Genomic DNA, 15,085 nt, shown 5'->3' with positions numbered 1-15,085 from the left:
CAGGCTCATAGTTCCTTGAAAGTGAAGTCCTAGGCAGACAGGATAGTGAAGGCGGCATTTGATATGCTTTCCTTTACTGGTCAGTGTATTGAGTATATGAGTTGGAAGGTCAAGTTGCGGCAGTACAGGACATTGGTTAGGCTACTTTTGAAATACTGCATGCAATTCTGGTCTCCCTGCAGTAAGATGTTGTGAAAATTGAAAGCGTTCAGAAAAGATTCAAAAGGATGTTGTCAGGGTTGGGGGATTTGAGCTAGAGGGAGATGCTGAATAGGCTGAAGCTATTTTCCCTGGAGCGTTGGAGGCTGAGGGGTGACCTAATAGAGGTTTATAAAATCACGGAGAGAATGGATAGGGTGAATAACCAAGGTCTTTTCCCTGGGGTGGGGGAGTCCAAAGCTAGATGGCATAGATTTAAGGAGATAGGGGAAAGATTTAAAAGGGACCTAAGGGCAACTTTTCACACAATGGGTAATGCATGTATAGAATGAGCTGCCAGAGGAAGTGGTGGAGGCTGTATAATTATAACATTTAAAAGGTGCCTGAATGGGCATATGAATAGGAAGGGTTGCGAGGAATATGGGCAAATGGGACTAGATTAATTTAGGATACCTGGCTGGCATGAATGAGTTGGACCAAACGGTCTGTTTCAATGCCACAAAGCTCTATGACTCTAATTCAAACTCTGACCACTAAGTGACATCTCCTCCACGATTTCCCAGTTACCATACAACATCTAGCCCCAGTTTGACCATAAGGTCTTTTCTAGTCTTGCTGGAACCAATTCCCCGCCCCCCACTTGTCATTAAACAATGACAAATATTTAAAGCAATAAAAACAGAAATTGTTGGAAAAGCTTAGCAGGTCTGGTAGCATCTGTGGAGGGAAATCAGAGTTAATATTTCAGGTCCAGTGACCCTTTCTCAAAATTAATGGTAGCTAGGAAAAGTTGTTGTTTTATGAAGTAGATAGGGTAGGGGGAGGGGGGTAAGGAGTAAATGATGATATGTGGAGTTAGAGCCCACAGAGTGAGAACAGTTGAAGAATGAATAGCTACTAATTGGGACGATTAGTGGTTAACAATGGATTGTATGTAATACCATATAATAACAAGGCCTGGTGTGTGGGGTTGGCACAAGGACATGTGAGAAAGTGCCCGAAGCCCTAAAATTATTGAACTTGATATAGAGTCCAGAAGGCTGGAAAATGAGGTGCTGTTTCTCCACTGAGCACTGCAGCAAGCCCAAGACAGATATTCAGGAAACAAGGTGGTGTGTTGAAGTGGTAGGCATCTGGAAGCTCACGGTCTTTTTTGCCTGCCACTTCAACACATGGAAACCTTACAGCAATTGTATTCTACATTAGTCAGAGAACACCTGGTGTAACATGTACATTTTTGGCCTCCAATCTTAAGGAAGGACAAGAATTCAATAGAAAAAATGTAACAAAGCCACTTCATATATGGCTGAGTGAGAATGGGCTCAACAAGATCACGGTTGCCATTGTAAGTAACTGATGGTGGGTGGGTAAACTAGATATAAAATAAACTATACACACAATCACAAGTTTAAAACATTTTGGGTGATCAATATTTATTCTGATAAAGATGAAAGCAACACTAACAATTTACGATCTTTATATACTTCACGACTACACATTTAGCAAAAAAAAATTTTGAAAAATAAATCCTCAAAATCATAGATTAAGTAAGGATCATCATCTTTGGAATTAATCATACAAAACATCCTTTGCAATATTTAAATTATGTCATGAAGCAATAAATCTAGAACATCCTTTTGTTAATAATTTTTAAAAATTAGTTTTATTTGGGTTGTATGGAGGCCCCAATTTATCCTCCTCACTTCAAGTGAGAAATGGGGCTCTAATCCAGTTTTATGTTTGCATTCTCACTGAAAGCTGGTTAAGTTTTTGCACTGTACATCAGTGTGCACTATAGCGTCATATAAAATCATGTTCCCTCATCTCTCCCTGAAAGCTCATCTTCATTCCCAGACTGATCGAGGGAACCTCATAAAATCTTGTTTTGTGAAGAAACTTTGGTGCAAAAGGAAGGGCAGTCAACCTTTTTAGCAGTATCCAAAGGAAGTTTGGCAAATACTCTCTGGTCACTGGATCTATTCCTCATCACACTGTCCGACTGTAAAAAGATCAAGTCTGAATTCTCATGATAAGGAAGTACAGGATGAAGAAAAGAAGGACCAGCCCAATAGACATATAACACAACAGTTTCTTGTTGTCCCGGCCAGATTTCACCATCGAGGAAAATCTCTTCACACTTCCTGTCAAAAGTCCAGTAGCACTCAAAAAGTCAGAATCCTGCCACACAATAAAAGAAAACTTTAAGATTAAAAAATAAACCTCTCACACATAATTAACTCCAATTAAATTCTAGATTGGAACAATGGTCTGATATTTGAAGCTTCAGTGAACACATCCCAGTCCCTTTTGATGTCTAACTCTTTTCTGGCTTCTCATCTTTCTCTCTCTCAGCTTGGTTTCTCCACTCTCTCTTTAACTAACAGTACCAAAGGGCAGTGGTGCTCCATACTACTGAGCACCTTCTCAAGTTATTACAACACAGGGAGAAAGTGAGGATTACAGATGCTGGGGATCAGAGCTTAAAAATGTGTTGCTGGAAATGCGCAGCAGGTCAGGCAGCAAAGGAGAAGGAGAATCGACGTTTCAGGCAACAGTCCAAGGGGTAAATTGTATTCCTATCTTTCTGTAACTATCCCAACAATCTTTGAAGGCATTCTTTTCCAAATATTTTTCACATCACATTTGCAACCTATGCTGGATTCAGCTTCTTTTACAGTTTCTGTTCAGACATTCCAGGCCCTTTGGTCCATCATATCTATGCCATCCCTGATGCCAATCTAAACCAATTCCATCTGCCTCCACATAGTTCATATCCCTCCATTTTCTGCCTGTACATGTGTCTGTCTAAATGCCTCTTAAACTTTGCTAACATTCTTGCTTCTACCACCCCACTATGGCAGTTTATTCTTGGCACCTAATACTCTGTAAAAAATGCTCCTTGCCCAGCTCCTTTCAACTTGTCCCCTCTCACCTTAAACATATGCCCCTGAGTATTTGGTATTTCCACCATGGGAAAGAGACTCTGACGATCCACCCTATACATGCCTCTCAAATTTTATATACTTCTATCAGGTCACCCCTCAGACTCCAATGCTGCAGAGAAAACAATCCAAGTTTACCCAACCTCTTCTTATAGTTAATACACGCCAATGCAGGCAATATTCTGGCAAACTTCTTCTGCATCCTTTCCAAAACCTCCACATCCTTGTATAGTAATGACCAGAATTGCACGTAGTACTCCCAAATGTGGCCTGAGTAAAAAAAAAGTCTTGTATAGTTGCCACATGACTTGCCAACTTTTATGCTCAATGAAGCCAAGCATATTGTATGCCTTCTTCACCAACTTATCCACTTGTGTTGCCACTTTCAGACAGCCATGGACCTGGACCCAAAGATCTCTCTGTCTATCAATGCTCCTGAAGGTCCGACTATTTACAGTATACTTTCCTCTTGCATCACCTCACCTTGTCCAGATTAAACTCCAACTGCTATTTCTCTGCCCAACTTTCCAGCTGATCTGCATCTTGCTGCATCCTTTGATATCCTTTCTCACTATCCACAACACCAGCAACTTTCTTGTTATCTGCAAATGTATTAATCAAATTATCTACATTTGGATTCAAGTCATATTACAAACAACAGAAGTCCCAGCACTGCTCCTTGTGGAACACCACCGGTCTTAGACCTCCATTCAGAAAAACATCCCTCCACAATGACCCTCTGACTTCAATGGCCATGCAAATTTTGTGTCCAACTTGCCAACTTAGTCTCTTGCTCTTAATCTATGCATAAATGCCTTGGATTCTCTTGAAACGTACTTGCCAAGAACATTCATGGCCCCTTACACTTCACAAAGGCTACTTGTTTCTGTTTCTTACAATTTACAATGCTTTTTTGTCTAAAAACTTACAACATTTCTCGTCATCCAAGATTTCTGAACCTTGCCATCCTTATCTTTCATCCTCAAAAGGAACATACTGGCCCTGAACTCTGATCAACTGGGTTTTAAATCTACATCTGATGTGAAGAATTTTATCTTCAAATAGCTGCCCCAATTCAACTATTCCAGTTCTTGCCTAATACTGTTGTAATTAGTCTTTCCCCAATTTTCCACTTTTACCCAAGGATCAGTTTTATCCTTTTCCATTACCACTTAAAACTTATGGAATTATGATGATTGCTCCCAAAATGCTGTCCCACGGAAAAGTTGATTACGTGACCAGACTCATTCCCCAATTCAAGGTTAACATAACCCCTTCCCTAGTTGGACTTATTGTTTCATGAACCCTTCCTGGATGCACCTAACAAATTCTGCCCCATCTAAGCCCCTAGCACTAAGGGAGTCCCAGTGAATATTAGAGAAGTTAAAAATCACCCACTACAACAACCCAGTTTTTCTTTTACCTCTTTCCATGATCTGCTTATATATCTGTTCCTCTACTTTCCCCTGGCTATTGGGAAGCCTATAATATAAACCTTGCATAGTGACTGCACCTTTTACATTCCTAAATTCTACACATCTGGCATTGCTGGTTGGGCCCTTCAAGATGTCCTCTCTTAGTATAGCTGAGACATTCTCCTTAAATCAGTGATGCAACTCCCCAACCTCCTTTTATACCTTCTCTATCCTGACTGGAACCCTGGAACGCTGAGCTGCTAATCCTGCTCTTTTCTCAAAGAAGTTTATGTACTGGCTACCATATTGTAATCTATTGTATTAACCTAGACTGCAAGCTCATCTGCCTTATCTGTTATACCTGTGCATTAAAATAAATATACTTCAGACCGCTAGTCCCACTCTGTTCAATAACCTGGCACTGCCTGTTCCTCCCACTAGACATGAGTTGACTCCCCTCTTCTCTTCAATCACACTGCATGCTGATCTACTGCTGAGAGTTACCCCTCCACCACCTTAACAATAGAGTCCCTATCACTACTGCTTGCCTACACTTAGACTCTCCCTACTGTACAATTGTTGTTGTAGCTCTACAGAATTACCAGTAGCTTCTCAGCTTAGTGTTTAGTTAGATAATCTCAGTAAAACACTGTTTTCTCCATTTTAAAAATAATCATTGAAGCTTGTGTGGACTCACCATGCCATCCAAATATCTATTCTGGTCGCTAGCTTCCTGGTCAATATCCAGAGCAATCTGCTTGAACAGAGAATTGATTAAATTAACAAGGTACAAACAAATCATCTGACATGGACCACCGCTACAGGGGAATCATAAAATCTAATGCTAGAAACACAGACGCTGAAAATTAGAATGTGCAATATGAGTCAGCTGTGTTCAGAGATTGTACTCTTTCTTCGTAGTCAGAAGTTTGAGTTCAAGCCTCAGGAAGACACAAACACAAAATCTATTTGTACTGGTGTGACTTCAGAGAGGGTGCACTGCACTGACAGAAGGTCTGTATTGAGGGAATGCTGCACTGTTGGACAGTTAATACTTATGCAAAGGTGCACAATTGGATGGGCAGATTTGAAGGCAGTGGCACATCTTTCGATGATCATTACGGAGGAAATATCACATTTTCAAAGAGGCAATACTGAGGAATTATTACACACTCACAGTCAGAGAGGTGGACTGGCTGGAGTGCTGTACTATTGTTGAACAGAACACTCCACTGTTGGTGACAGTACAGAGGATGTGCAGGAGGATTGGAGAGGCAGTATTGAGGAAGTAACTTATTATTAGAAGGACAGTAGCTGAAGGTGACAGTGACAAAACCTCAAAAGTATTTCTTTAACTGTAAAGTAATTTGAGACTATATGAAGTTGAGCAAGGCATCTTAGAAGAGCAAGTCTGTCTTTTATTTGCCATCTGCAAGATTTTGCTCAAAACTGTCGCTTTTACCCTCAAAGTCACAAACAACCTTCTCTGACTGGGATGTATCATTCCTTAGCCTCTCTGTAGCTTTCAACAAGTTTTACCACACAAACATCCCCGAGTACCAATCCTGATATCCAGGTACTAGGGACTGTCACCTTACACCTTCCATCATAGCCACAGCATGTTAAGCAATCACTTTATTTTACTAGTTATGGGAGACCCACCTCCATAATCTATCACTCCTTCATGTGATGTTGCCCACTGTGTACATAATCCTTAGACATAGCTCAATTTCAATAGTATTGTCAGATTATTTGTCTAACATCCAGTCTTGCATAAACACCAAATTCTAATTAAATCCTAGGAAAAAGTAAAATTATTTTCAGTACACATCAGCTTATACCCTGCTATCTGATTCCAGCTACCGTTTCAGGCTGAAGTGGAGGCAACATTAAATAACCAATCATGAGCTGTGTTTCTAACATCCATATCCTCTCCAGCACAAAATAATCGATATGTGGAACCACATCAACAACCACTGAACACAAGACACGTGAGCACAGTGGACCATAATGTCTCTCCAGCCTGCTCTGCTATTTAATAAGATCACAGCTGATCACTTACATTAAATTTAATTACTACGGAGCTCTTATGTTGCAGTGGTAGCGTCCTTATCTCTGAGTGAGAACGCCTGGGTTCAAGTCCCACCTGCTCCAAATGCATGTCATAACACCTGTGAACAGGTTGATTAGAAAATATCCAAGGCCCTCAGACTAGAATGACCTCACTTCCACAACATGTTTGAAATAAAAATCGTTGAAAGAGTTATTCACCTTTTATCCCTTCACCACAACCATATCTCTAACTCAACCCATCATCTATTCAAACCCTTCCATGTCTATCATCCCCACACTTGATCATTGCACTGCTCTGCCAGCCGGCTTTCCCTCTTCAGATCTATCTTTGCTAGGTCCTATATCCTGCCAAAACCTACCTCCACCCCTTTCCAAATACCCATCAACAAGGCCCTGCTCCTTAAACTCTTCCTTCTCCTTATCCAATGTTAAGGCCACCCACCAACAATGACTTGTCTGTTGATGCCCCTGTTCTAGTCTCTTTGCCTTTATATTTGCATGTAGTTTCCTCCAATCTTTGTAAACTGCTTTGAACATAGGAAATTGTTACCAGCTGAAAAATAAATAAATATCATTGTTACATTTTCTAACATTAAATTCTCCCTGTGAACTAATCTTTCTTGCATATGAATTGAACAGGTGGACTACACCTCAGAAGTATGTTTTAGAATCATATCTTTAAATGATTCCCAATTATCTTATTGTTGAAATGAACATTCCAGAGAATCTACGGACAAAAATGTAAATTGTATGGTCAAGGAGCTGAAACTGGTGTATTCATTACTAATATATTAGTAGCTCGAAGCTCTCCATCTTCACTGTCCAAAACATATCCACAACATCAGGGAGCTGGACAAAACTCCAACAAAATATTCTTACAAATTGCTGTGTACCTGGCATCAAAAGCATGCTTATCAGAGTACAGCTTCATTACGTTGGTCAGCTGTTTCATATGCAAGATTCCTACATACCAAGACAGTATTCTACAGAAAGCTAAGTATGAGAACCCACATCACAGGATATCCCAAAATTGAGATAATGAAATCCATTAGTGCTCCCCACCCTATACCCACGGGGAATACATCCCAATACCTACTGCAGATGCTCAAAACCGTGGACAGATGCGAACCCATTCATTTAAATGGGAAATGTCTTCTGGTGCATGATTCTGGTATGTTCCCTTTTATATGTTCGGGCCGCGGTAAACCATGGATAACAGAAACCGTGGTAACCAGGCCCGTGGATACGGGGGTCGCCCGGTCATATGAAAGTGAATCTCAAAACTTGCAGGTTGGATACCAAGACATGGGAAATTAACTTTGGACAGACTCAGACACAGGAGGTTTCCATTAAGCAGGAGGTTGACATCGGAGGAGGACAAAATGTCTTCATGACAGATGAACAGGACACAAAGCTAAATTTTTCATCCATCTCCCCAACAGTATTTATATATGACTTTATATACAGTATTTTGAAATGAGACCCAACCCAACATCACACATGGAATGTCATCAACCTAGCCTGTAAACTCTCTCTTTTGGCTGAACATACATCCATTAAAACAACAGAATTCATCAGTTACACTCTATACTCAAACACATTGTTTCTTAATCAAATAAATTTATGAATAATCGTAATTACAGGTTTTAGAAGAGTTAACTAATCTTGTTCCCAGACACTCATTAGTTTTCTCAATTGAAATTCATGAGTTTTCTGAATTATCACACTGCAGCATTTTAAAAACAGGTCTGGAAGGAACTCGACCAAACAAAAGTTTGCTCTTTTAGCATCACAATTTCATATCAAGACCTTTCCCCTCTATTCTTAAAACCGATGCCGATTCATGGGACCTAGACTGCAAGGGAAGAGCAGCAATTTAATATCACTGATGATTTCTAGATGAGGCATTAAAAAATATTAGAAATTAAAATGTGACAAACCGATTTGAGCCGGGACACCTTACTGGACAAATTATCGGTCATTCGTTTGTTTTCTGCATCAAGCATTTGGTCCACTGCACCTGAACCGAGGCCTGGAAGAAACAAAGAAATAAACATATAAATGGCAAACATAGACTGTAGATGGAAGATGGAATTTGGAGTCCCAGGTTACCCGGATCCCTCAATATTGACCCCAAGTTAACACGGATCCTTCAACCACAGTCAGTCATTTTTCTCACTTCTTCTCCTATTACTTTGCTGCGTTAATGGATTGCAAGGCATGCTGCAAACACTGACCATCTTTTGAAGTAATTTATTGGCTGTAAAGCAATTTCGGATGTCCTGAGGAGAGGAAAGCTATATCTAAGCTGGCGTTTATTAGAAATCATACAAAACAGGAAACTACTCATTTCCTGCTTGGTGTAGGTAATTCATAGAATCATAGAGTCCTACAGCACAGAGACAGGTCCTTTCACCCAAATTGGTCCATGCCAACCAAAACACCCACACACGCTAACTCCATTTCTCTGAACTTGGCCTACATCCTTCTAATCCTTTCCTATCCATGTATTTGTTCAAGTGCCTTTTAAATGGTGCTATTGTACCCGTCTCAAAAACTTCTGCTGGCAGCTTAGTCCATATGCATACTATCCTCAGGTTCTCTTATTTTTTTCCCCTCTACTCTTAATTGATACCCTATTGTCCTAGATTCCCCTCGATTGGGAAAAAGGCTGTGTGAATTCACCCTATCCATGATCTTATACACCTCTATAAAAGGTCCCCCCCTCAGTCGCCTATGCTCTAAAGAAAAAGTCCTAGCTTGTCCAACCTCTCCCTATGACACCCCAGACCATTCAGTCCTAACAACATGCTTGTAAATTTCTTCTGCACTCTTTCCAGTTTATAACATCCTTCCTATAACAAAGACACCAAAACAGAACACAATACTCCAAGTGTAGCCTCACCAACATCCTGTATAACTGCAACATAACTTCCCAACTTCTATACTCAATACCCTGATTGATGAAGGCCAGTGTGCCAAAAGCGTTCTTCACTGTCCTGTCTGCCTGTGACTCCACTTTTAGAGAACTGTGAACCTGAACTCGGAGATCCCTCTGTTCCACTACATTCCGTAAGGCCCTACAATTCACCATGAAACTCCTAGCTTGATTTGGCTTTCCAAAATGCAAGACCTCACACTTACCTATATTAAGCACCATTTGCCATTTCTTGGCCCCCTTCCCCAGCTGATCATGGTCCCGCTGTCATTTCTGACAACCTTCCTCACTGTCCATGATACCACCTATTTTAGTGTCATCAGCAAACTTACTAATCATGCATTGTACATTCAGACTGCTTTTCCACTAAATGGTAGCTATGTTTTACTAATTTATTACTTTAACATACTGGAAGTCTACACAAGTAGCTCCCAGCATGGCAATTTCTATTTCAAATCTTGTATCACTTATTAATTACATACAATATACAGTCAACACACATGTCTAATGCCACCGATCTGCACCTGTATTCATGCTCCATATGAACCTTTTCTCACTTTACATTATCTCATCCTATCAGCATGTCCTCTTAAGGTTCCTTGAAGGATAAAAAAGTACTTCATTATCCATCTATTAAGTCACCATTAATGGATATCTGAATACATGCAATTCTCAATAGGTTATTACTTAAAAAATACCCAAGTGAATAATTAGCAAAAATAATGTTAAACAAGAGATCTGGTTAATGATGCAGAAGCTAACAAGGATAATCAGAACAATCCATGCCATAACATTAATCTCAGCTGAATTACATTTTTAAAGAAACTGGAACAAAGAAAAACATTAGGGATTCTAGTAATGATGGCCAAGGGGATTTCTCACTTTCTCAACTACAGACATAAAGAGCAGGATTGTTGCCTTGCTCATCTTAATTTTGACAAGAGTGGGTGCCACAATGTAAATAACCTTCTTCTGTTTTGTAGATATTTTTAATCAACTTATTCAGACATGTTGTGACACAGCTCTGGAGGGGACTTGGATAAACCTTCTAGCCCAAAGTAGGGACATTACCAATACTTCACAAGACCCCAAATCGTATTGCCCCTGTTATTTCCAAGTGGTCACCCATCCAAGTAGAAACCAGGCCTGCTTAGAGTCCAAGAGCAGATGAGATTGGGTGTCTTCAGGCTGGTATGATCGTAGGCACTTCTGTTTTGTATGATACTATTAAATACCAATGCTTGCATACAAGTTGCAATTCAACTTACATAGAAAGTGTTTATAACAAGGAGACAACAGCCATATGAAAATCAAATCTGCATGAACCAAAATCTGCTCTCTTGGTGCGCACTGAGTGCAAGAGATTAACAACTGACCCCACCACAGGGCAATGACCAACATATTGTCCAAAAAATTGTTATAACTGCATCATCTGATTTTCTTTCTGCAGGATGGAACAACATCTTATTACAGAGGGATGAGCTTACAAATGTTTATAAAATCATGAGGGGTATAGATAGGGTGAATAGCCAAGGTCTTTTTCCCCAGGGTAGGGGAATCCAAAACTAGATGGCATAGATTTATGGTGAGAGGGGAAAGATTTAAAAGGGACCTGAGGGGCAACATTTTCACACAGAGGGTGGTGCATGTATGGAACAAACTGTGTGAGGTGGTGGTGGAGGTGGACGTAGGTACGATAGGAAGGATTTAAAGGAATATGGGCCAAATGTTAGCAAATGGGACTATACCAGTTTAGAATATTTTGGCGCAGACAAGTTGGACTAAAGGGTCTGTTTCCATGCTGTATAATTATGACTGTATAAGGAGGAAACAGCTGCAAATCAAGAGTATGATTACCTCAGAAAACAAATAGCCTATAAGGAAATGAGTATCTTCTTAAGAAAGTGTTTTAATTCAGCTTGTCAAACTTCAAATGATAGAAAAGAATTTAGAATCATCCAGGACTAGAAAAGTAGCCATTCACACTGCTGTAGCCCTTTCTACCACATTCGGTCTTAGTTTTCTCCATAGTCCACAATGGAGAACAAGGCAAAGAAACCTAATTGACCAAGTTCTGATTTACTATTCAATCTGTAAACTTCAATTATATTGTGTCCTTTTTAACTAAATAGTTGACTTTAAGCTTCTATGTTCTTGGGAATTGCCAGATCAAAAAAAATCCCAAGGTCCACCCAGTTCACCATCTACACTGATATAATCTTATCATCCAACTATTACAGTTATTGACTAATCACAGTGATCAACCTTTATTAATGAGATTACATCAGACTAAACATTAGCAGTGGAAAAAATAAGTTCAAAGGCATCTTTTCTTCCTAGGTTCTCTACATTTACCATGCCATGTCTCAAATTACTCAGTTCGATTATTATGGTTATATTATAGGCAATGGCCTAGCCAGTGACACCCACATCCCATGACTGAAAGATCTTTTTAAAAATTACTGAACATAAAAGAGAAGTTGATAGGATAGGTACCAGGAGACAGTAGAACCAGGGAACATTTTTAAAAATAAGTGTCTTGCTATTAAGATGAAGATGAGGAAAATCTTTTACCATCAGAAAGTCATTAGCTTGTGGAATTCTTTTCGCCAGGATCAGTAAACTTATTCAATGCTGCATTAGATAGACCTTAGATAGATAAAGGAGTCAGGGTTTATGAAGGGACAGACAGGAAAGTGGAATTGAGACCACAATCAGATCAGCCACCGTCTTATTAAGTGAAAGAGGTCTACTCCTGCTCCGAAGTCATAGAATCATACAGAAAGAAGTTACTTGGTCTATCAAGTCTGCGGTACAAAGAAAATGAGCCACCCAGCTTTATCTCACCTTTCAGTATATGTCCATGGTTCTGTAGATTATAGCATATTAAGTCATGTGCTCTAAAACTGCTGAACCTCCTTGCATATAAATAGATGCTTAAGCAAGATACTGACAAATTAGTGTAGCTGTACTCATGCATTAATCATGCCAACAAAAGAGAGCATTTAAATAAATTGCTGTACTACTCATGTTATCCAATTGAGATTGACATTTAAAAGTTACACATGGTTAATGTTTCATTGACCACACTAAATGGAATAGCCCTTTATTAATGAAAACTATTAACCCTGCAATAGCAAAATCACAAAGCAACATTATTGTTCAGTTCAAGATGAGAAGATAGTGTCTTTGGCTCAATCACCTTCACTTTACTGACATAAGATTGGACACATTTACATCCTTGAATTATCACATGGACAATAGTGAGGAGAACACAGGTGGAGCTTAGATGTTAAAATGAACAAAGCAGAGCCTGAAGGTAGTGACGAGGAGATAGGAATTTCAAAGAAAAGTGAATTTAGGCAAAGGAAACAAACTTAAGATAAAATTACTATTAATCAGCTATTCCTGAATCTCAGAGGGATCAGGTAACATGATGCTACTTTCAGAGGCATTATGGAACAAGTGAATTTATTTCAGAAATGTAGCTCACCTCAACAGATAGGAATGAGTTCAAATCTCAAGAAACATTTTAGTCAAGAAAACTGCATTATATACACACATGAAAAGTCTAAGATTTATGAGTCAAGAATACAGGGAATAGAAAGGCAATTTATTATTTAAATGGAGAGAAACTTCAGAGTGCTTCAGTGCAGATGGATCTCACTGACCTTATGCATGAATCGCAGAAAATTAGTACATAGGCACAGCAGGTAGTAAGGAAGGCAAAAGGAATTTTCCACTATTGCTAAAGGAAGAGCATGTAAAAGTGGGTTGCTGCAATTGTACAAAACATTAGTGAGACAGCACCTGGAGACTACATCCAGTTTTGGTCTGCTTACTTGAAGAAAGATGGAGTTACATTGGAGATAGTTCAGATGAGGCTTATGAGAGAGAAAGCAGCTTAGGCCTATACTCTCTACAGTTTAGAAAAGTGAGAAGAGATCTAATTGAAGCATAGATGCTAAAAGGACTGAAAGTTGGCTTGTAAAGATGTTTCCTCGTGTGGCAATCTAGAATGGAGGTCATAGTTAAGGTAACAGATTTAAAACCAATATGAGGAGAAATTATTTCTCTCATTGGGGTCGTGATTCTGTGGAATTCACTACCCCAGAATGCACTGGATGCCAGGACACCAAGTACAATTAAAGAGATACACAGATTTTTAATTAGTAATTAGTAATGGGTTTAATGGATAGCAGGCAGGGAAGTGGAGTGATTGTATTGAATGGCTCTGCAGGCTTGTGGGGTTGAATTTCCTGCTCCCACTTATGTTCTTATAAATGTGGAGACTGAGACAAAATTGCGATGTAATATTCAAACAGATGAGAATTGGAGTGGACCGTTTATCATTTTATATATGTTCCCAGGGATAGAACTGTATCAGCATATCAGATGTGCTGCTCCATGAGAACGTCCAGTTTATTGTGTAAAGTGGAATCTCTTGTTTCACAGCCCCTAATACAAAAGAAAGACTTACATTTATACAGCCACTTACAATGCTTCAGCCAAAGTACTTTACATGCTTCAAACAAACTCCATTGTCTTTGACACTTTACTACCCAAGTAAAGGTCCCTCATTGCTAAGGAATGGAATTATTAGCGAGAATGTAGAAATATGAAACGTCAGGAAGATCAAATCTTTGATTTCTAATTCCATGCCATGCAAACATCTGAATTTTAGGGAACTTTAGATTTGTCTCTTCCATGGTGTCATGTTTTGGTATGAATACTTCAAGGGTTAGGCACAACATGATATGTATAAAAATTGCAGTCCAACATGGGGTCTCTATGTACGGTTGACTACCTTGTCAAATAGTCTGCATCTCATGACTGAGCCTTAGCCTCCAATGGGCATACAACCCAGATCACAACCAAAGGATGACATCATCTGGCTTCACAAGGAAACCATGACAACACAGATTCCTGACAAAACACAACAAAGTGGTATACAATGTGCATCTGTAAATGTTAGTCAATTGGACCAAGCTTCGAAGAACACGGCGAGGAGGATTGAAAATACTGCAAAGTAACATCATTAATCAATTAAGAAAAAGACTGTTAGCCAAAAACTGAGATAGTTTCCAAATACATCTCAAATCAGATCAAATCAGTGAACAATTAATTGGCAATTACCTACAAAACACGATTAAAGGTTTCCTCAAATCAAGGAAGATTGGATAGATCATAGAGCAAAATGCTGGACTGAGCAGCTTTGGGTGTTTGAGAAGTTTTAGCATTTCAAAAGGTTCAGTATTTCAAATCTCATCTGTACGGAGGACACATTAGTAAGCTTTAAATACTGAACTGAGCAATTCCATCTTTTTGATTTTCAGTCCGTGCCAAGATTTTAAAAATGCATCGCAATGTGGAATTATTCTCAGCGAGCCTCATAAAGATGACTGCTGAGGAAGATGAGGATTCTCGGAAGAAAATACTGAATAGTCTATACATTCTGGGATGTCACCACCCAGAGATGGTGTTAACTGTCTGTCATGACTATTTGTCTCACCACAGCACATTGACAGGTCTACAGGGGGCTGTAATTTTCGACACCA

General features: G+C 39.4%; 1 protein-coding gene across 3 annotated transcripts in view; it reads right to left on the bottom strand.

Moving 5' to 3' along the window:
* Positions 1–1,584: 1,584 nt before the first annotated feature.
* Positions 1,585–15,085, bottom strand: part of bet1l (Bet1 golgi vesicular membrane trafficking protein-like) — a 29,386-nt gene continuing 15,885 nt past the window's right edge. For all 3 annotated transcript variants that reach the window (XM_072592422.1, XM_072592423.1, XM_072592424.1), the window contains exons 2-4: positions 8,530–8,621; positions 5,214–5,270; positions 1,585–2,337 (exon numbers count right to left, since the gene is read on the bottom strand). In XM_072592422.1, the coding sequence (XP_072448523.1) occupies positions 2,170–2,337; positions 5,214–5,270; positions 8,530–8,621 (317 nt within the window). In that variant the 3' untranslated portion in view covers positions 1,585–2,169. The remainder of the gene's footprint in view (positions 2,338–5,213; positions 5,271–8,529; positions 8,622–15,085) is intronic.

This window comes from Chiloscyllium punctatum, chromosome 22 (genome assembly GCF_047496795.1).
Source record: "Chiloscyllium punctatum isolate Juve2018m chromosome 22, sChiPun1.3, whole genome shotgun sequence".
In the NCBI taxonomy this organism is placed as follows: Eukaryota; Metazoa; Chordata; class Chondrichthyes; order Orectolobiformes; family Hemiscylliidae; genus Chiloscyllium; species Chiloscyllium punctatum.
This window is presented reverse-complemented; position numbering and strand designations above follow the sequence as displayed.